We start from the raw sequence: 21,102 nt of genomic DNA on the forward strand, positions 1-21,102 counted from the left end.
TGCTCGGCCGCTGACGAGCAAGCCGCGCCGCCGCTTCGGGATTGGTAGCCGAGCAGCTGTGAGTGTCGCGCGTTTTCTGACGGTTAGGACAACATGGCGGCCGAGTGTGGTAGCGATTCACAGCTGAGGAGAAGAAGGCGCCGGGACCCGGAGGAACCGGAAAATACGGAACTCAGCGCTCGAGAGCTGGTAGTGGCAGTGCCTCAACAGAACGAAGAAGAAAATGAAGAGCGCTGGGTTGGGCCTTTACCTGTAGAGGCAACATTGGCGAAGAAGAGGAAAGGTAGCAACAGAGACAGGCACAGGGCGAGATGAAATACTGTGTCCTCCGAGTGGGAGAGTTCAAACCAGACCCCAAAACGGAGGGTGTGTGATTGTGGGGATTTATGTCGAGGGTCGTCTTCTCACTTCTGGCCGTTCTCTACTCCGAAATAGTGATTTGGACAGAGTAAAGCTTCTTTTTAATAGTACCTAACAATCTCTGGTTTGTTACAATAGAGGCTAGAGCTAACTTGCCATAACTTACCTGTTTGGCACCGTTCATTTAATCCGTACAGCTGCCGTATGAGGTTGGAAGTTTTAATCCCGTTTAGCAGATGTGGAAAAGAAAACTTTCTATTTAAGATTTTTAGTTGAAGAGTGGTGGTAGTGTATTTGGCCACCTGGGAAGGTGGTGCCTATTTAGAGTCTTAAGGAATAGATAAGAATAATTTAATTCCTGACTCCACCAGTAATGAGTTTTCTGACAATTACAAAACTTTACTGGATTACAAGTTTTTCATCCAGAAACCAAGATCTGTGGTTTTCAAACCATACTCGTGAGATATCATGGCCTGAAGCATTTTGCCACTAGCGTGTAATAGTGACAAAATTTTATCAAATAAAAAGGGTGATCCAAAAAAAGGGGGAGATGTTGGTGAAAGGGTCACATTAAATTTTCTTATTTTTCAGGTTCTTTGGAATGTTTTCCTTAAACGTATAAGACCATTAAAATGTGATCTTTCTGAAAGCTCAAATCTTTATTTACTCTTCCAACTTAAAAATTTTAAGTGGTTTCTCATTATTTTTAAAACAATGTCCAAACTCCCTAATATAACATGTAAGGCCCTTGATATGATTCCTCCTTCAGCACATTTCCATTACTTCCTCGGCCAAATCCTTGATCCTCCTTATTCTTTGTCCAAGCCATACTAGAGAATGGGGCATGCCATTTTACAACTGCCAATGTCTACGTGGATGTCACAAGGTCTACCTGGAATAATTTTCCTCACCCACTTAACTTAACCTACTGTCTTTCAACCTTTAGCTCAGCTGTTACTTTCTCTGGAAAACATATGACTTTTCCAGTCTGGGCTGAGTTTCTAAAGTACATTGATCTTAAGTATGAGATGTATTTATCAGAGTGAAAATTTTATGTATCCAAATTTTGAGTACAAGTTGGATACAGATACAGCAAAATTTTATGTATCCAAATTTTGAAGAAGCTACTTTTTTGAAAATTGTTCCTTAACACCCTTGAAGTGCTGTTACCTTTTTACTGCTAAGTCTTTTAAGTTAAATGTTCCCATAGCAGTTGTTTCCTCATTGCACTTGCTACATTTTTAAATTGTATGTTTGTTCATGTGATTGTCTGATGAATGTTTCTCTTTACTGTTAAGACTGTAAGCATATAAGAGCAAAGACCATGCCTATTTTGCTCCAGTGCTTGGTACAGTGCTTTCCATATAGCGAGTACTCAGTAAGTATTGAATGAATGAATATTACTATGTGTAGGTTTGCAGTTATTTTCTTGCACTTGATACAGGTCCTTTTTTGTGGAAATGAGTGGGAATGGAAAAGTCCAAAAATATCAAAGTGCTGATATTAGCATTAACAAAAAGCTTATATTAGCACTAACAAAAAGCTTATAAACTTAGTACAGTTGAGACAGTGAGATGCTTATTCAAATTAATCAGTAGTGTATTCAGTTTGAAGAAAAAGTTGAAATTCAAAAACATATATAAAATATTAGAAAAATATCACTGAAGATTTTATCTAAAAGGATAGGGGTTTAAAACTTAGTAGAAATGGAACTATCCCCTTTAACATGTTCTTTGGACATTGGACTTTTGTACACATTTTCAGAAAGATGCTATAGATTGTTATATGACTCTACCTTATATTATATGGTGCTTTCTATATAGATGTATTATATATTATATGGCTTTACCAATGATGGTTTTCTCAAGACAGTGTTAACTCTTCATGTCCATGTCCCTTGGAACCTAGTTTGTTTTCAGTAAGTATCTGTTCACCAAGTGAACTAACAAACAGCAAAAGGAATATGCATCAGGATTAAATTTAGCTGTATATTACAGAAAAATCCAAAGGACAATGAATAAAGAAAAAAATCCAAAAATGACAATAAAGATAAAAGTCCTAAAGTAGACAGTCTGGGATTGGTGTGGAGGCTCCAAAGGTTCTTCCTTCCTGGTTTTCTGCCCCAACATCACTAGGATATGGACCTCATGTTTGTCCTTGATGGTTATCTCCCAGTTTCAAACTGTCAGACTGGGGAAAGAAAGAAGGGCACAACTCTTGAGGGAGACTTCTTGACTGTTACTCAACACTTCCACTTTTATTTCATTGGTACTTAGTCACTCCTAACTTCAGAGAAGGTGAGGAAGATACTACAGCTGGATGTCAATACTCACATATAAAAACGGAGGTTCTGTTACTAAAAATGAAGAGAGAAGTAATTTGTTGGACACAACTTTGAGCTTGCTAAATAGCAGTGATGAAAAACCATGAAACGATCATGCTTAATTTATGAACTTTTTATGGGCATGTTTGGCCTTCATTGGATTGTTTTTAGGTACAAGTATGTCATTTTTTTACTAGTATATTTTTTATAGCTTATATCATGAAATAGTTTCTCAGATTACCACTCTTAAAAATGTTTTGCCCTTGGAAAAAGTTTGAGAAGCACTCAATTGGACATTCTCTAGGATTTTCTCAGCTCCAAAACTCTAAGCATTTATTACATTTACTCAAACCTAGGATCAGTTACTTCAAAGATGATCGTTGCCTTCAAGATAAACTGGGATGTTCTGGATGGCCTTTGACCTCATACTACTTATTTAAATTAGCAGTAATAATTGGATCTACATGGTTGGAAAGTTGGTTGTGATATTTTCATGAAACTTAAGATTTTTGTCTTTTAATGGAACTTGTATGTTAAGCCAGAGCCACTCAATTCTTAAGTTCTGGGACACAGTTAAGCATCTGTATAATACCTGAGAATGATTCATGACCAAATAAACAACAGTTCTATTCAGTACCATGAAATAATAAGTTACAACTGACATAACAGACACTGGATGTTTTTCATTACGCATGAATTGAGAGAAGTTAAAATCTAAAAGAAAATATAAAAGAGTATTTAGTTACAGTTGTTAAAAAATATTTTTCTTTACTTTTTCCCCTTAGTTCTAGAGTTTGAAAAAGTCTATCTTGATAATCTCCCCAGTGCTTCCATGTATGAGCGCAGTTACATGCATAGAGATGTTATCACCCATGTGGTGTGCACCAAGTAAGTCTGTCTATATTTTTTTCTAAGAAGTTTTTTTTTTTTTTTAAATACTTCAGTTTTGAGGTGAATTGTAGAAGTAGCTTTAGGATATTGAGGATTTCTATTTTATTCCATAGGTTTTTAAATAGTTTGTTAAATAAAGACCTACAGGCTGTTTCCTATATCATCCAAACATACATTCTCTAAGACCAAATTCCCTACTTTGTGTACATGTCTTTTGGAGACAAATGCCAATAGGGGATAATCCGGATAGTATCAGAGCTTCCATGAAGGAGAGTGTGTTAATAATTTGGGAGAAATTGGTAGCTGGCCGTTTCAGTACAAATGGGGAAAATGATGAAATCCAAAACATTTTGGAAATGTCACAGAACCTTCAAAATAGCTGAATAGGGTTTTGTAGAAAGAATAGTTAATACTCTACTCTTTGCTGAACTCATATTATGTCTAGGTCCTGTGTCAAGGCTTTTTCATTAAAAGATTTTAAGCTTTTTCATTAATTGTCCCATTTATCTTAACAGTCTTACAAGTAGTATCCATATCCTTTTTATAGATAAGGAAACAGGCATGTGTGTGTGTAAACTTCAAAACACTAGATTTCGATAAAATCTTCAAAAATCTTTCCATTATAGTCTGCTGCCTTAGGTTAAACAAAGAAACCTGGAGTGACAGAAAGCTAGTCCTATATGCTGCCTTATTAACTGATAACTTTCTACTAGGAAAAGAGCTAATATTTGGTCAAAATTATTCCATAAAAGGAATATAAAGATATTTAATTTAAATAGGCACAAAGTGATTTTTGCATCTGTTTTAGAAAGTAACTTCTACAATTTTATATTCAGGACAGACTTTATTATTACTGCTAGTCACGATGGACATGTTAAATTCTGGAAAAAAATAGAAGAAGGAATTGAATTCGTTAAACATTTTCGTAGTCACCTAGGTAAGAATTTCACTTTTTCTTTTTTTGGCTGTATTTCAACTGTATTGATTAGTTTCTTTTTACATTTTTTTTCATTTTAATTATATCCATTTCTTTGATGTTTACTAGAATGTTTTGATTTGGTTTCTTTAAATAGGAGTTATTGAGAGTATTGCAATTAGCTCTGAGGGAGCTTTATTCTGTTCTGTGGGTGATGATAAAGCAATGAAGGTGTTTGATGTAGTGAACTTTGACATGATCAATATGCTGAAGCTTGGGTGAGTTTTTTTTTAAGTGTGTGTGTGTGTGTATATATATATATATATATATATTTTTTTTTTTTAGCGTAATGAAAGAATTCTTGAACTAAACTTCACCGTTTCATAGGTATTTCTAAACAGAGTATATTACTATTCCATTAAAAAATGTGCCTTTATATTTTGCTTGGGAAAATTAAGTATTATGACTCTTCATTATGATGTTGTTTGTGGGCTTCTGCTGTGAGTTTTGTTGTTAACTGCAACAGAAATGTCCAAGTAGCACCATAACAAGGATTAATTATATCCATTTTACACTACTTAATAATTTAATGAGTATCCATCATGTCTCATTTACTGGCATTTAAATTAACTTCCTTGTAATGCTTATTTAAGTAATATAGCATTGTGTTTTTATAAGGCTTATGCTCATTTTTGGAATTGTTGGTGATTTTAAACTTTAAAGTATATTGATAGCCAAACTATGTGGTTAGACTGTGCAGTAACGAAATTAAACAGAAGTGCTGCGTAGCTTAAGCAACAGAAATATATTTTTCTCACGCTTCTGGAGGTTCAGTTCAGTTCAGTCGCTCAGTTGTGTCCGACTCTTTGCAACCCCATTGACTGCAGCGCGCCAGGCTTCCCTGTCCATCACCAACTCCTAGAGCCCACTTAAACTTACGTAAATCAAGTCAGTGATGCCATCCAACTATCTCATCCTCTGTCATCCACTTCTCCTCCTGCCTTCAATCTTTCCCAGCATCAGGGTCTTTTCCAATGAGGAGATTGGAAAGTCCAAAACTTCTGGAGGTGGAAAGTCCAAAATCAGTGTTCCAGCGGTGTGTGTTTTCTGATGAGAACTCTTCCAGGTTTCACACTTTGTCCTCATTAAGTACAGGGGAAAGAGTGGAATATTTTGCTCTTCCACTTCTTAGAAGGCCAAAGGCCTGTTGGATTAGGGCCCCACCTTTCTGACCTCATTTAATTACCTCTTTAAAACCCTTTCTTCAGATACAGTAACTTTGGGGATGAGAGCTTCACCATGTGAATTGGAGAAAGGTGAGGATTAGAACTACATAGTTCAGTATGTGACAGTACTTTTTGGGAATTTCCTTCAAAACCAGTTTATGAACCACTAAAAGAAGTCAGTCTCATTATTTATGATTAAAAACTTATTTTTTGACTACAAATAGAAATACCTATTGATCATGTGTCATATTCCCTGCTTTGTTTCCCCCAGACTTTAGCTGTTTGTTTGTATATTTTTAATCAAATATATGTTGAACATTTGCCACCTTTGAGGGTATTGAAAGAGAACAAGCATATCTTGTTTTATTGCACTTTGCACACACAGGTTGTTTTGTTTTTTTTTTTCAAATAAGTTTGTGGCAACCCTGCTTGGAGCAAGTCTGTACTCACCATTTGTTCCAATGGCATTTGCTCAGTTTGTATCATTTCACATTTAGTAATTCTCATAATATTTCATTTTTCATTATTATCATATTTGTTACAGTGATCAGTGATCTTTGATGTTATTGTTACAAAAGATCACAACTTGTGGAAGCCTCATATGATAATTAGCATTTTTTAAGCAATAAAGTTTTTAAATTAAGCTATGTATATATACATGTAATTTTTTAGACATAATGTGATTGCACACTTCAGTAGAAATACAGGTAGTGTAAACAAACATTTATTGTGCACTAGGAAACCAAAGAACATCCATATGGCTCACATTATTGCAATTTTCAATTTTTGTGATCTGGAACCAAACCTGGAACATCTCCAAGCTATACCTGTGTCTTTTAAGCTTTGATAGGAATTCTGAGAGTCCTCAAAAAGTTTTGAGCGTTAGCTCTGTCATTGGAGTAACTGTAACTTCTCAGACTGATGATTTTGAAGGAGACAACACACAATTGAATATATAAGTTTAGTATGTTGATTACATCTGTCCAGTTTTTTACACTTTATCAGGTAACATGTTAAAAGCTCACAGTATTAAGATCAAGCTACTGATAATGAGAGAGTGATATCAGAATATTTTTCTTTTGAGCAAAATCATGACTAAAATATTTTGACCTTAAATATTTCAAGAATGGATTTGTAAAGTATACTAACATGCTAACCTATTTTAAAATAAGGTATACATAGACAGGGGCTTCCCGGGTGGAGCTAATGGTAAAGAACCTGCCTGCCAATGCAGGAGACATAAGAGATGCATGTCTGATCCCTGGGTAGGAGAGATCCCCTGGAGGACCTGGGCATGGCAGCCCACTCCAGTATTCTTGTCTGGAGAATCCCATGGACAGAGGAGCCTGGCAGGCTACAGTCCATTGTATCCCAGTCGGATACAACTGAAGTGACTTAGAATAGCACATATATAGACAGAGACATGGAGATCCAAAAAAAAAAAATTGCCTCAGAATATTTTAAGAACCAGGTCTGTTTTGGTTTCCTTGTAAATACTTGCTGTATGAGTTCTCTTCTTGTGGTTTGATCAGTCCTCAGAAGTTATTATCATTCATTTATGAGATCAGAAAGAGAAAAATTAGTAACTTTTCCTATTCTTCCCCATTCTGTATCTTGCTGCTACTTTTGATCAAAGAATCTAAAACTGGCTAAATCACTGGCGGGGACATTTTTTGGTGATGGGAATGAATAAGGATGTTTACAACTTGTTTTGGCCTCTTCTTATCCCCCTCAATTCTTTACTATTTTAGGTATTTCCCTGGACAGTGTGAGTGGATCTATTGCCCAGGGGATGCCATATCTTCAGTTGCTGCTTCTGAGAAAAGTACAGGAAAAATTTTCATTTATGATGGTCGAGGAGATAACCAGCCACTGCATATCTTTGACAAACTCCATACATCACCTCTTACTCAGATACGGCTAAACCCAGTTTACAAAGCAGTAGTGTCTTCTGACAAATCTGGAATGATTGAATACTGGACTGGTCCTCCTTATGAGTATAAATTCCCAAAAAATGTGAACTGGGAATATAAAACTGACACAGATTTATATGAATTTGCCAAGTGCAAGGCTTATCCAACCAGCATATGTTTTTCACCTGATGGGAAGAAAATAGCCACTATTGGTTCTGACAGAAAAGTTAGAATTTTCAGATTCTTAACTGGAAAACTCATGAGAGTCTTTGATGAATCACTAAGTGTAAGTACCATATAAATTTAATCAGATTTTACTTTTCTGAAAATGTCTTTAGTTTATGCTGTTTCTTAAAAGATTTTTTTCTGGACATGGACATTTAGATTGATGATTAATTTGCTTATCACATTAAAGAGACTGTTTGCTGTCTTGCATTGTTACTCTTCAAAACTCTGTTCTCTAGGTTTATGATGTGATATTTTCTGAGCCAGTTTTTCTTACACTTGTGACTGTTTTTGTATTTTTGTTGTTTGAAAGCTTATTCTTCTGAGATCCTCAAAACCCACGCTGGGCCTCCTTCTCTTCTCATTCTCTTCACTCCTGCCTTCCATATGACTACTTAAAAATTTATTTCTCCAGCTTTCTATTATAAACAGAGCTGGCCCTATCCTTTTAATTAATTTATTTATTTTTGCTGTCTTCATGAATAGCACCAACATGTATCTGCTTGCACAAGCCAGAAATCTGAGTCATTTTTAATTGTTTTTCCTTACCCGTCTATTTAATCCATCATGAGTCCTGTCAATTTTATTTTCTACATATACTTTAAATACATACATTTCCTTTTAGCACAGCTGTGACTACCCTAGCTCATAATCTGTTGCCTGGCCTATTGCATGGCCTACTTCCTGTATCTATTCTAGCTTCTTAACCTGTTATCCATGCTCCACCCAGAGGAATCTTTTCAAAACACATTATCTTATCATGTCATCCTTTGAATCTTTCTGTGATTACCTGTTTTTTTTTAGGATCCAAACCAAAATCGTGGCCTACCATATTGTACCTCTCACTACCACTTCCACCTACTATAATTCACCTCCCTCCCTGCCTCTGCTGTACCCAATCAGGCCTTCTTTCAGTTTCTTGACTAAGTCTCCCACCACAGCGCCTTTGCATATGCTGACCTTCCTGCTTGGAGTGACCCCTAGTCCCGTTAATCCTCATTCCTCCCCTTACCTATTGAACTCATCCTTCAAATCTCAAAGAATCATTTCCCCCAGTGATCTTCCACTATTCTTCCAGCCTCAGACTACTTATATTTTTTTAATGTGGTAGTGTATCACTATTTGTTTTCTTTTAGAATATTTGGTCTTATTATTTGATTAATGTGTACCAACCCCCCCCCCCAGTAGATTAAACTGTGTGTCATTTATGGTCTTCTGTTTTGCTCGTGATTGAATCTCCAGCACTAAGAATGATACCTGACACGTAATTACTGCTAACAAGAATTTATTGGGACTTTGCTAGTGGTCCAGTGGTTAAAATACAGCACTTCCATTGCAGGGGCATGGGTTCAATCCCTGGATGGAGAATGAAGATCCTGAATGCCTTATGGCATAGCCAAAATACAGGGAGAAGAAAAGAAGTATTTATTAGCACATGTAGCTGTAGAATGAGTTTTTATCCATGCAAAGATAATTGGTTTTGTGGATATTAGAGTCTCATCACGTTTCCATCTTGTGGTTCTCTAACTGCTATTGGTATGTTGAATTCTCCAGAAGTCTGTGGGTCAAACGTTTGTAACAATAGTGTTTATTGTACAACAGTGTCAATTCTACAGCCTTTGTAGTCACCAATTTATAATAGATTCCTTGCATTAAGTGCTTCAAAAATGCTGTCACCTTATTAGTGATGTGGTAATAAGTTGGGTGAATTAGCTGCCTGAAAGAATAGGAATCCAGACAAAAGGGAAGGTTTGTATGCTAGTCAAATTATCCTCATAACTCATTTTCTTATTGGAAGAATATAGCTTTCCATTATGCTTTTGGGAAAAGGAGAAACCTTCTGATGTTTTCTTCTTTAATCGTGGCTTCAACTTAAATATAATTTTAAAACTTCACAATTTGCAACTCTTCCTAGATTCCTTAAGAAAACAAATCTATTCTCTGGATATAAATTGTTTAACACATATACATATGTGAGCTGTTGAATTCACTCTATTTCATTGTTGTCTTTAATATTTGTTGAAATTATAGGATTAGTGTGATAAGATCAGTAGCAAAGTATAGGACAGAAGTTGAGATTCAGGGTGAGGGAGTTTGCCAAAAAAAAAAAAGTTTGCGCCATTTGCAATTGGTGCAAATGCCAATTAATTTAGTAATAATGCTAGTGATTAGTTAGTTAATGATCTCGTAGTTCCATGTTAAGGGTTCTAACTAGCTAGAGTCCTAGTTTAATAGACAGATTTAATTGGATGGTGTGAAGTTGTATCTTTTGGTATTTTATTAATCAGGAGTACTGCAAATGGCCGTACAGAGATGATGAGCTGACCAGAGATGCAGCTATTAAAGCTAGAATATTGTAAAAAAAAAACAAACCACCAATACAGTATATTAATGCATATATATGGAATTTAGAAAGATGGTAACAACAATCCTATATGCAAGGCAGCAAAAGGGACACAGATGTAAAGACTTTTGGACTATGTGGGAGAAGGTGAGGGTGGGATGATTTGAGAGAAGCGCATTGAAACATGTGTATTACCGTATGTGAAATAGATGACAAGTTCAAGTTTGATGCATGAAGCAAGGCCCTCAAAGCTGGTGCTCTGGGACAACCCAGAAGGATGGGATGGGAAGGTGGGAGGGGGGTTCAGGATGGGGGGACACATGTACACCTATGGCTGGTTAATGTCAATGTATGGCAGAAACCACAATATTGTAAAGTAATTATCCTCCAATTAAATTAATTTTTTTAAAGATATTGATGTGCTTAAAAGGTTAGATTAGCATTTATTACTTTTACATGGGCAGATGACCATCTATAAACTCTATTTCTTGAAAATGAATCTTCTTTCTAGCAAAAATAATCAAGGCTCCCATACTACAAAAATGTAGTCTAGCATCTAGGCTATTTCTGGCAAATAAATAAAGCAATAATATATCAGTTCAGAGACTGGCAACAAGAAACCCTAATGTTCCCCAACATGTATACCTCCTTTTCATTTTTGGAGTTACATATATTGTTGTTCTTTCCACATCTAAAAAAACCAGAGATTTTGTTAATACAAGCATGAAAAAAAGTAGTAGATGGTACATAAGCCTGACTGACTTCTTTCCATTTGCAATAGAGAGCCACTTTTGATTTCTGCAGTTTGATGCCCTAAATGTCAGGAAAACTGAATGTAAAGATCACATCTTTGGGGAGGCTGGTAGTGTGATTGTACATAGTAACTGAGATATGACCCTTATCTTGAAAGTTGTGTATTAAATATCAAAAGAAAAGTAAACCAAATGTCCAAACTAAAGGGCACTCATAACATTCATCCATCCTAAATCACATTTACTTAATGATAATCTAAATATATAGTGGTGCTCCAAAATAACTTGAAACATTTTCTGAAATATGAAATTGTTATAAATTAGTGAAATCATAAAAAATAAAATTTGTGTGCTTGTTAAATGGCAGGTCCATGATCCTGGAATAAGAACTCACAGTCCATATCTGCATTGTGCAGCTTAATAGCCACTAGCCACATAGGGTTGCTGAACACTTGGCATGTGACTAGTCCAAATTGAGCTGGACTAAAAGTATAAAATACACACTGGACTTCAAAGACTTAATATAAGAAGGAAAAAAGATCTCAATTTTTAAATATTGCTTAATATTTTAATGTCTTTATGTCGCTTTTTTGTATTATTGATTTTGCTTAATGTCTTTGATAATATTTTAGATATATTGGGTTGAATAAAAGATTAATTTCATGTTCATTTTTGCTTCGTTTAACATAGCTACTAAAAAATTTAAAATTAAATATATGGTTTATATTGGAAAGTGCTAATCTGTGGCTTATAAAATGCAGCAGATATATTGTTTCTGCAGAAAAAGCAGTATCTTAACTCTTGTTTTTTTTTTAATTAGAAGAACCAGCTAGTATAACCCACTCATGTTCTTGCCTTGAGAATCCCAGGGGTGGAGGAGCCTGGTGGGCTGCTGTCTATGCGGTCGCACAGGGTCGGACACGACTGAAGTGACTTAGCAGTAGCAGCTAGTATAAATACTATGTTTTTTGATTGAATTTTCTAATTCAGTTCCTGCTTATAGTGTTTATAGAGTACTCCTTAAGAAGATATATAAGTACATAAACTGTCAGTGGCTATTAATGGACACTCTGCTTTTATTTAAATTCTCCTTGCCTTTATCATGTAACATTATTTTTGTTAATAAATGGTTTGTTTCCTAGATGTTTACTGAACTGCAGCAGATGAGGCAACAGCTACCAGACATGGAATTTGGTCGACGGATGGCTGTAGAACGTGAATTGGAGAAGGTGGATGCAGTGAGATTAATTAATATAGTTTTTGATGAAACTGGACACTTTGTGCTGTATGGAACAATGCTGGGCATTAAAGTTATAAACGTAGAAACAAACCGGTAAGCTTTAATATCACATATGCTTTTTAAAAATTTACTTCTAAAGGACCATTTCCTCCTTTGGGGAAACAATGGGGGTTTTGTTTGTTCCAAGACAAGTGGAATGGTCCCAGATGTCTAAACTTAACCAAATGTTTTGACTGGATTTTTCTGTGGTCTTTTGGTTGTTTATAATCTTATGTAAAAAGTTTCCACTCATGTTTGTTAAAGAAATGGAAGAAAGATATGCATAGTTTCAAGTTTTTTTTTTTTAACAAGTTTCAGTCTGTCTTTTGCTTATTGATTTAAATTAGCCCGTTTCATGTTAAATGTTGCCAAATATCTTAACCACAGAATTCAGCACTACATCCTGCTAGACATAAAATCAGAAGTTAAAATGCATGAAACCACAATAAGCCTTTTGTGCAAATAGCCCATTTGGTCTTAGAACAAAATTGCTATAATCAGATACTATCACTCAATGTAAATGAAAAGAACTTAAAAGTATATTTAAAGGAAAAAAATCTTGTGCTGTACATTTTCACATATAAACAAATTTATATTGTAGTTCTTGGCAATACAGAATCTTTGAAGGCTTGAAGAAAGATTAAAATGATAGGGATAGGTTAAAACTGTTTAACTGAATGATTATATTTTTTTAAATCTGAAAATTATAAACACCTACCAATTTAAAATAACTTTTTGGGGGGAGTGGGAGAGGCAGAAAAATACTTTTTAAAAACCTTTTACTGGTTATTTTGTACAAAAATAAAAGATAGTTGATTCCTAGCTTTTATCTGCAGAATTGGTATAGTTGGAGTTAACCCTGATTATTATATGTATTTTCCAGGTGTGTGCGGATCTTAGGCAAGCAAGAAAATATTAGAGTGATGCAATTGGCTTTGTTCCAGGGAATAGCCAAAAAACATCGTGCTGCAACTACTATAGAAATGAAAGCTTCTGAAAACCCAGTTCTTCAGAATATTCAAGCTGACCCAACAATAGTCTGTACATCCTTCAAAAAGAATAGATTTTATATGGTATGTGGAAGTATCAGTACCAGGAGATAGTCTTTAATGTTTCTTCCAGTTTGATTGAAGTTTTATTTTTTTAGCTTGTGCTTTTCCCTGGTAGCTCAGAGGTTAAAGCATCTGCCTGCAGTGCGGGAGACCTGGGTTCAATCCCTGGGTCGGGAAGATCCCCTGGAGAAGGAAATGGCAACCCACTCCAGTATTCTTGCCTAGAGAATCCCATGGACGGAGGAGCCTGGTGGGCTACAGTCCACAGGGTCACAAAGAGTCGGACACATCTGAGCCACTTCACTTTCACTTTCAACTGAAGAGAATGTTGGCCATAATAGCAGACTTTCTAAACAACCAGAATGCCATCTTATAAAATTAGTATTGTAGAATCTTTAACTAGGGTTTGATTTTAAGTATTTCTGTACTGTTTTACATCCTGTTTTGAACTAGTTTTCAACCTAGCTTCTACAATTATTTGTGTTAAGACAATAGGAAGTAAGTGGCTGTGGTAATAATTGCTTCCAAAATTGATTTTTCCTGTGGACTTTTAAAAATTCTTCTGTTTTAGTATTATTCACCTTTTACTCTTCAACATGACTTGCACATTTCCTTCTCTAGATACAAATCTTTTTTCATCTTTTGATTCCATTTGTAATGATGCTACCGTGGTGTACATTCCTGAGAGATATTTTTCTTCTGGAAAAATTAAAAGTACTTTGCATGTTGAGTAAGACTGGACTGAAAATCAAACTACTAAGCTATCTAGGAGTAACACTGTTTTAATTTTGTTCAGTCAAGCAGAAAAATCTGAAGTGTAGAGACCTCTGCCTCTGTATCTGTCTTTTACACTTAGCGACTTTCTAAAACCCAGGTGTTTGATTATTTTTGTGCCTAAAATCCTTAAATGACCCCCCCAGCTGTCTATATTAACCACTTTCCTAAGTTTATCTTTCTTTGTTTTTAGTTCATTGGCTATACTGAACTTGATCCCACTTGCAGGACTTGATGTAATTTTTACTTGGTGGTATTTGCCCAGAGTGGCAGTGGTATGCTTTCTGTCAGCCACAAACCTCTCCCCAGTTCCTTTTCATACTTCAGGTCTCAGCTGGGAAGCCTTCCCCTGACATCAAGTCTGGATTAGGTGTGCCTGCTTGTGTACATGTCACACTTTTTGGAATAATTTGGTGATTTGGGGGGTGGGGGTGGGAAGGGGTCTCTGACACTGTCCTCTTTTCCTCAAGATAATATAAAATCCATAAATACAGAGCACTATGTTTTCTTCACATAGCAAACTCCACAGAGTTTGGTGAATTGTCTGACCCATTATAGGAATACTCATTCATTGATCTGACAATTTACAAGCAGCTGTGGTGCTCTGAAGGTTACCAGCATTTGGTAAATGTGGGAAATAGCAATTTATCTACTCCAGCCAAGCTTTTAGCCTAAAATGAATATATTCTTTTAAGATAAGAATTTTGCTTATAAACTTTCAAATTCACTGCTAAAGATTTATTAATATATATGGTAAAGAAAAATACTTTTTCTTGTTATTACCTATAATTTAACTGTTTTGAAGGTAAAAAGAAATCATCAGAGACAGTTCTTAATATACACTAAATTTAATTTTCATCCACTTTAAAAATTGTCTTTCCCCAGAGTTTGTTTGTTGATTAAACCACACATGTTCCTTAGAAATTCTGAAGAAATAGAAAAATAAAAAATTAAGTCACTCACTGAGTGTTCATACTGCTAACATTTTCATGATTTATTAGATGTACATATTCTTAAATAAAACTAAAATGGTATTCATACATACAAATTTTATGTCCCTTTTTTCAAATCCAGTACCGTAAAATTGTATAAAATTGGACTTTAATAGTTCTATATGTGAACTAAATCAAGATAATTTTAAAAATTCATATAACTAACTAGTGGAACAAACATGTCACTCTTTGGTAACTGGAGAATACTGTGTTAAAGCAGTGACATGCTGGCTTAGTTGTTTCCTCATCTGGAGTTGACCCAAGTAGACCAAGGGCTGACGTTAGGGTCAGAACATGGGCTCCAGATTTACCTTTCTGGAACCCAGTGAACATCCACCTCTCTTAGGGAGAAAAGATTTCTGCTTACTGAGAGTCAAAAGAGTAGGCCTTTAGAAGTCCAGAATTTTAACAACTGAAAGTTTGTTCTCAATTCTCTGTAGACTTGAGGATGCTGAGATTTCTGCTTCATTCAAAATGTACTGTACATCCTTTCTTCCAGGCTTCAAGGTTTAGATAGATCAGATGGGACTCTGTCCAAAAAATAAGAGGAGGTCAAGGTCCACTACTGATTCATCTTTGAATCCTCATCCTACCAGCACCAGGTCCTGTTCATAGTAATAACAATTATTAAGATGTATATATTGCCTTCTGTGTTAGGCACTATTCTCTAAACACTTTATATCCTTCACTTAATCTTCATATCAGGTGTCATTTTGAGGTAGTTTTTATTATCATTCTCTTTTACGAGTAAGGAAATGAAAGTAATGAATTTACTTCCCCAAAGTCATGTAACTAGTTAAGTGGCAAACTACAATTCAAACCCAGGCAATCTAAATTGTGAAAAGTAAGCAATAGATGGCAGGTTAGGTAGGACATACTAGAAGGCAGAAGCAGAGAGCTACCTAAAAACTGCCTATTTTTTAAATGGTACCCCAAAAAGTTTTCACCAAAAAAGATATTAAATTCCATTTGAAATCATTCATCTTCATCATATGAATTTTCTCATTAGGCAAATGTATAAATTTAGTTGCCTTGCATATCCTATGATTGGAAGCAATTCCTGAAATAAGCATTTATTCTATAAATGTAAATTCTTAGTTTCCTCAATACTTCATTAGAAATGCAATTTTCTTGTTCATAAATTTTAACCAGATGAAAAATTTAATTCCTTTACTTACTTTTTATTTTCCTCCTTGAGTTTACTAAACGAGAACCAGAAGATACAAAAAGTGCAGATTCTGACCGAGATGTTTTTAATGAGAAACCTTCTAAAGAAGAAGTCATGGCAGCTACTCAAGCTGAGGGACCCAAACGAGTGTCAGATAGTGCCATTATCCACACAAGCATGGGAGACATTCACATCAAACTCTTTCCTGTTGAGTATGTACTGTTTCTGTTGTCATAAATAAATAGCAGTGTAAATGTGTATATTTGAAGAAACTGCAACTTCTTGTTATTTTGAAAAATTGAACTGTGTTGGATAAAACATCTTTCCTGAACTCTCTGATAATTGTTACATTAGAAAATGTGAAAATTTTATACATACATATACATATTTCACAGGTTTATTATTATGAGGACAAAATATAGTAGATAGGACAGTGCTGAATGTAAACTATAGATTGACATACAAATGTATATTACTGCTACCATCAACTACACATGCCAACTATAGGTTTTGTGGTTCACTCGTTATAACTGGCTTTCCTCTCAAATCTTTAAGGGGAGGATAATTATTTTTCCTTCCTGACATTTGAGTTTGCAGAATGAATATACAGTCCCAAATACAATGCAATACAACTGGTTATTCTTGATCCAAAAGAAGACATCTTTTACAGTGCCTTGATTTAAAGTACTTTTGTTATTTTGATATGAATGTTTTATGTCCAATATTTTACCGTATCTTGACACTGGACAAAAAACTAGGCAATTCTAGACACCTGGACTATCTCATTTTAAGTAGAGAACCCATGCATCCATTAAGCCTATTCCTTGATGCGCTTGGTACGAGATTCTCTTGATTCTCTCTGCCATTCTCGGTGTTGGGAGCTATTATATGATAATATACAGTATTAAATCATCTCATGAGATTAGTTAATATTATTTAGAAAGTGTATCTGAGTGTGTGACTATCATTTAAAGTTTATTAGATTTAGTAGCTATCATAGCTGTGAATAAGCCCTTGGTCAGGAAATGTCACCATACTATAACACTGTTTTTATAAGAAAATTACCTTTCCCAGGACTATATACAGTGGGTTATGGTGCTGTGGTTATATTTTTTAAAAATACTAAATGACTTTGGAACCTAAATACTCTCAAATTCAAGTAAAATAAGCAGTTTTTGTGATCTAAAGATGGTATATTATATAAACTATAAGAACAGGCTACTGCCTATATGCCCTGTCAGCTGTTGCTTCTGGTGAGATCAGAAGAAATGATGAAAAAAAAAGACTGTCGTGAAACATTGAAAAGATTCTGAAAATACCATTGGGAAGGCAAACTACAAAGAAAACTTTCCTAAGATGCTCCATTAAATTTTCATATTTTTAATATATGTCTCACTAGGTGCCCTAAGACAGTGGAAAATTTCTGCGTTCACAGCAGAAATGGTTATTATAATGGACACACATTTCACCGCATAATTAAGGTAAGTTATGCAAATTTTATATGATTGAAGGAAAAGTATGTTATTGTATAACAAGAGGTTTAGAACCTAACGAATCTCATTCACACTTAGCACTTTATTAGAATAGGAAAAATGGACTATGGAAGTCAAAAGAATAATGGATGATCATGAAAATCAGATATAAAAGCAAGGATGGGGCAGTAGCATGGTAGCCTTTTTAGAAACACTGCAGCAGTCTTTTGTCAGCAGTCAAAGGAAAGGATCAGGTAATGAGTAAAGGGTCTTGCTGAGATAAAATCAATAGCCAAGGTAACCTGTTTCTAGTGGTTCGATAAGGTCTAGATCTAGAAGATTAAGTGTTAGAAGAGCCATGTTGCCACTTTATCTGAAAACTACCACTAATACCTGATGAACAGAATGAATTCAGCCCAGGTTTTTGTTGAGCAACATTCCATGAAATGTATAGAGCAGTGAGGTAGTTCTTGATTACTGGCAGGTCAGAAATGGCAGAAGAAATGTCAGACGGAAAAATTAGATTTCAAAGTTCTGAAGGAATTGGTGAAATGACTGACTAGGACATTCAGAGAGTCTAGGGAAAGGGGAGAGAAAAGAGTGAGCCAATTATATAAGAAAGACCTAACACATTAAACAAGATCCTAAAACTTACCTACAGTATTAATTGGCTTTAATCAAAGATTATTGAGTGAGATAGTGCCTGTCTATAAATGGAAAGACTTTTACATTTTTGTTTCCATCATTGAGATAAGATGGCAGTTATGCAATGAAAATATATAATCTAAATTAAAGTATAACCAAGGGTTTACTTTAAAATCAGTTTATAGAATAACTGTTAAGATTTTATTGAATATAAAGCATTCTTGACAAACATATGACTCCAAAGCATACATATATGTAATATGTGTAATATTACTTTGTCTACTTTCTGTTAAGGGCTTCATGATTCAGACAGGAGATCCAACAGGTACTGGTATGGGGGGAGAAAGCATATGGGGAGGAGAATTTGAAGATGAATTTCATTCAACATTACGACATGACAGACCATATACACTCAGCATGGCCAATGCTGGATCGAATACTAACGGATCCCAGTTTTTCATAACAGTAGTACCAACAGTAAGTAGAACATGCATGTGTGTGTGCTAAGTTGCTTCAGTCATGTTTGACTCTTTGGAGCTCGATGGACTGTAGCCTGCCAGGCTCCTCTGTCCGTGGGATTCTCCAGTCAAGAGAATCCCAACTCAGGGATCGAACCCATGTCTCTTATCTCTCCTGCATTGACAGGCAGTTTCTTTTCTACTTGCGCCACCTGGGAGGCATTTTCTGTAAGCCAAAGATTCATGGGTTTTGATCTAAGAGAGTGAATTCAGTGGAAAAGAGAGCTTTATTATTCTCTATTATTTATATATGCTAGGATATAAAAATGAAAACAATTTAGAAAGGAAGATGGAAAATTCCCTAACAAATAAGACTTTACTTTATAAACAGTACTTTTGTAATTCAGGCCACGTGAGTTTAAGTCAGCTTTGCACCATTTGTTGGACAATCCAAAACAAATTATTCTGCCTCTGGGCTTGTTTCCTCATCTTTAGAATAGTAGGATTAGAGTGTAAGAATTCCTGATTTTAATACATTTTTCCCCACATTTTTCTATCTCTGAAATCAGAATGCATTTTCCAGCTCCCTTTGATCTAAAAGATGCAGATATTAAACATTAAGCTTTTTTATTTTTCATTATAACATGGAACTACTCTTAAAAGCTTCTAAGTGAAAATACATCTTTTAATTATATTTTAAAATGAAGCCAAAGTTTAATTCTTTTTAATGAATGACACTGTAGCTTTCATGAAATACATGTGAGAACATCTAGCTCTATTGCTATGCAGTTCTACAAAATTACAAAAGCTCTTTTATTTTTTAGAATTAAATAAAGAAAACAATTTATAACTACTGTCTGCCAGGTACATGATCTCATGTAATATTCACAATTCTTCTAAGTATTATAATGAAAGTGAAAGTGTTAGTCCCTCAGTCATGTCCGCCTCTTTGCAACCCCATGACTATAGCCCATCAGGCTCCTCTATCCATGGGATTCTCCAGGCAGGAATACTGGAGTGGGTTGCCATTTCCTTCTTCAGGGGATCTTCCCCACCCAGGGATCAAGCCTGGGTCTCCTGGATTGCAGGCAGATTCTTTACCTTCTGAGCCACCAGGGAAGCAAGTTTTAAAAAATAGATGAGGAAACAGTGAGACCTGATGAACTTGCCAAAAGTCAAGTAAGTAGCAGAGCCAGAGTCTGAACTCCTATCTCTGATGCCAGAGCACATGATGCCTAAAGTATTCCAGACTGCTTCTTGTGCAGGTAAGGTTACTACAAAGAAACTTAACCTTTAGCAGACATCTCCCAGTTCCCTTTGATCTGAAAGATGCAGATATTAAATATTTAACTATGGTTTTTTATTATAACATGGAAACTACTCTTAAAAGCTAAGTGAAAATAATCTTTTTAATTATAGTTTAAAATGAAGCCAAAGTTTAATTCTTTTTAATTTGCTCATCCAGTGGATGTGATTTAAGAATTTAGGGTTTACCAAGATTTTCTGTTTGTCCTCCAACACAGCCTTGGCTTGATAATAAGCACACAGTGTTTGGACGAGTGACTAAAGGAATGGAAGTTGTACAGAGGATCTCCAATGTCAAAGTCAATCCCAAAACAGATAAGCCCTATGAGGATGTCAGCATCATAAATATTACTGTCAAGTAAAATAGATTTGTCTCATTGTCTGTATAAATAAAAATACACATACATTAAACACAGGATTATTTTACAGAAGGAAGGTCAAGATTTGCTTAATGTACAAATCATGTTTCAGGGATTATTATATTTGTGTATTTTTCATTAAAGGCTATTTTTTAAAAGCTCTGCCTCTGAGTTTTCTTGCAGTATTTCTCATCCTAAGAGGTGATAAACTCAAATGGACTAAAACTCAAGCAAATAGCACTCTTTATACATAATTTCTCGAGTCTTAAAAACCATATTAAATAATGAGAATGGTATGCATTTGTTCCTCAGCTTTTTAAAAACATGCCAAATAGTCTGCCCTCAAATGTTTCTTTAGATCTTAATAAAGGGCATCTTTGGTGATATACCATTTTCTTTTTTACAAGGTTTGTCTTTCACACCAAATAGTTTTGTCTTTTGAGCACTCACAGTTCAGTCACTCAGTTGTGTCCAACTCTTTCCGATCCCGTGGACTGCAGCATGCCAGGCTTCCCTGTCCATCACCAACTCCTGGAGCTTGCTCAAATTCATGTCCATCGAGCCAGTGATACCATCCAACCATCTCATCCTCTGTTGTCCCCTTCTCCTCCTGCCTTCAGTCGTTCCCGGCATCAGGGTCTTTTCCAG

The 21,102-nt window shown here is 35.3% G+C and overlaps 1 protein-coding gene across 2 annotated transcripts; it reads left to right on the plus strand.

Moving 5' to 3' along the window:
* Positions 1 to 88: 88 nt before the first annotated feature.
* Positions 89 to 20,612, plus strand: PPWD1 (peptidylprolyl isomerase domain and WD repeat containing 1). 2 transcript variants are annotated; one of them, XM_065905156.1, is made up of 11 exons: positions 89 to 283; positions 3,469 to 3,571; positions 4,411 to 4,511; positions 4,648 to 4,768; positions 7,468 to 7,915; positions 12,093 to 12,283; positions 13,113 to 13,302; positions 16,246 to 16,427; positions 17,615 to 17,696; positions 18,627 to 18,809; positions 20,314 to 20,612. In XM_065905156.1, the coding sequence occupies exons 1-11, from the start codon at positions 94 to 96 to the stop codon at positions 20,455 to 20,457; spliced, it is 1,935 nt and encodes a 644-aa protein (XP_065761228.1). In that variant the 5' UTR covers positions 89 to 93; the 3' UTR covers positions 20,458 to 20,612. The 2 variants fall into 2 exon arrangements, with proteins under 2 accessions (XP_065761228.1, XP_065761229.1); XM_065905157.1 differs by lacking the exon at positions 89 to 283 and adding an exon at positions 318 to 2,854.
* The last annotated feature ends 490 nt before the right edge of the window (positions 20,613 to 21,102 follow it).

Source organism: Muntiacus reevesi, chromosome 14, assembly GCF_963930625.1.
Source record: "Muntiacus reevesi chromosome 14, mMunRee1.1, whole genome shotgun sequence".
Classification (NCBI taxonomy): domain Eukaryota; kingdom Metazoa; phylum Chordata; class Mammalia; order Artiodactyla; family Cervidae; genus Muntiacus; species Muntiacus reevesi.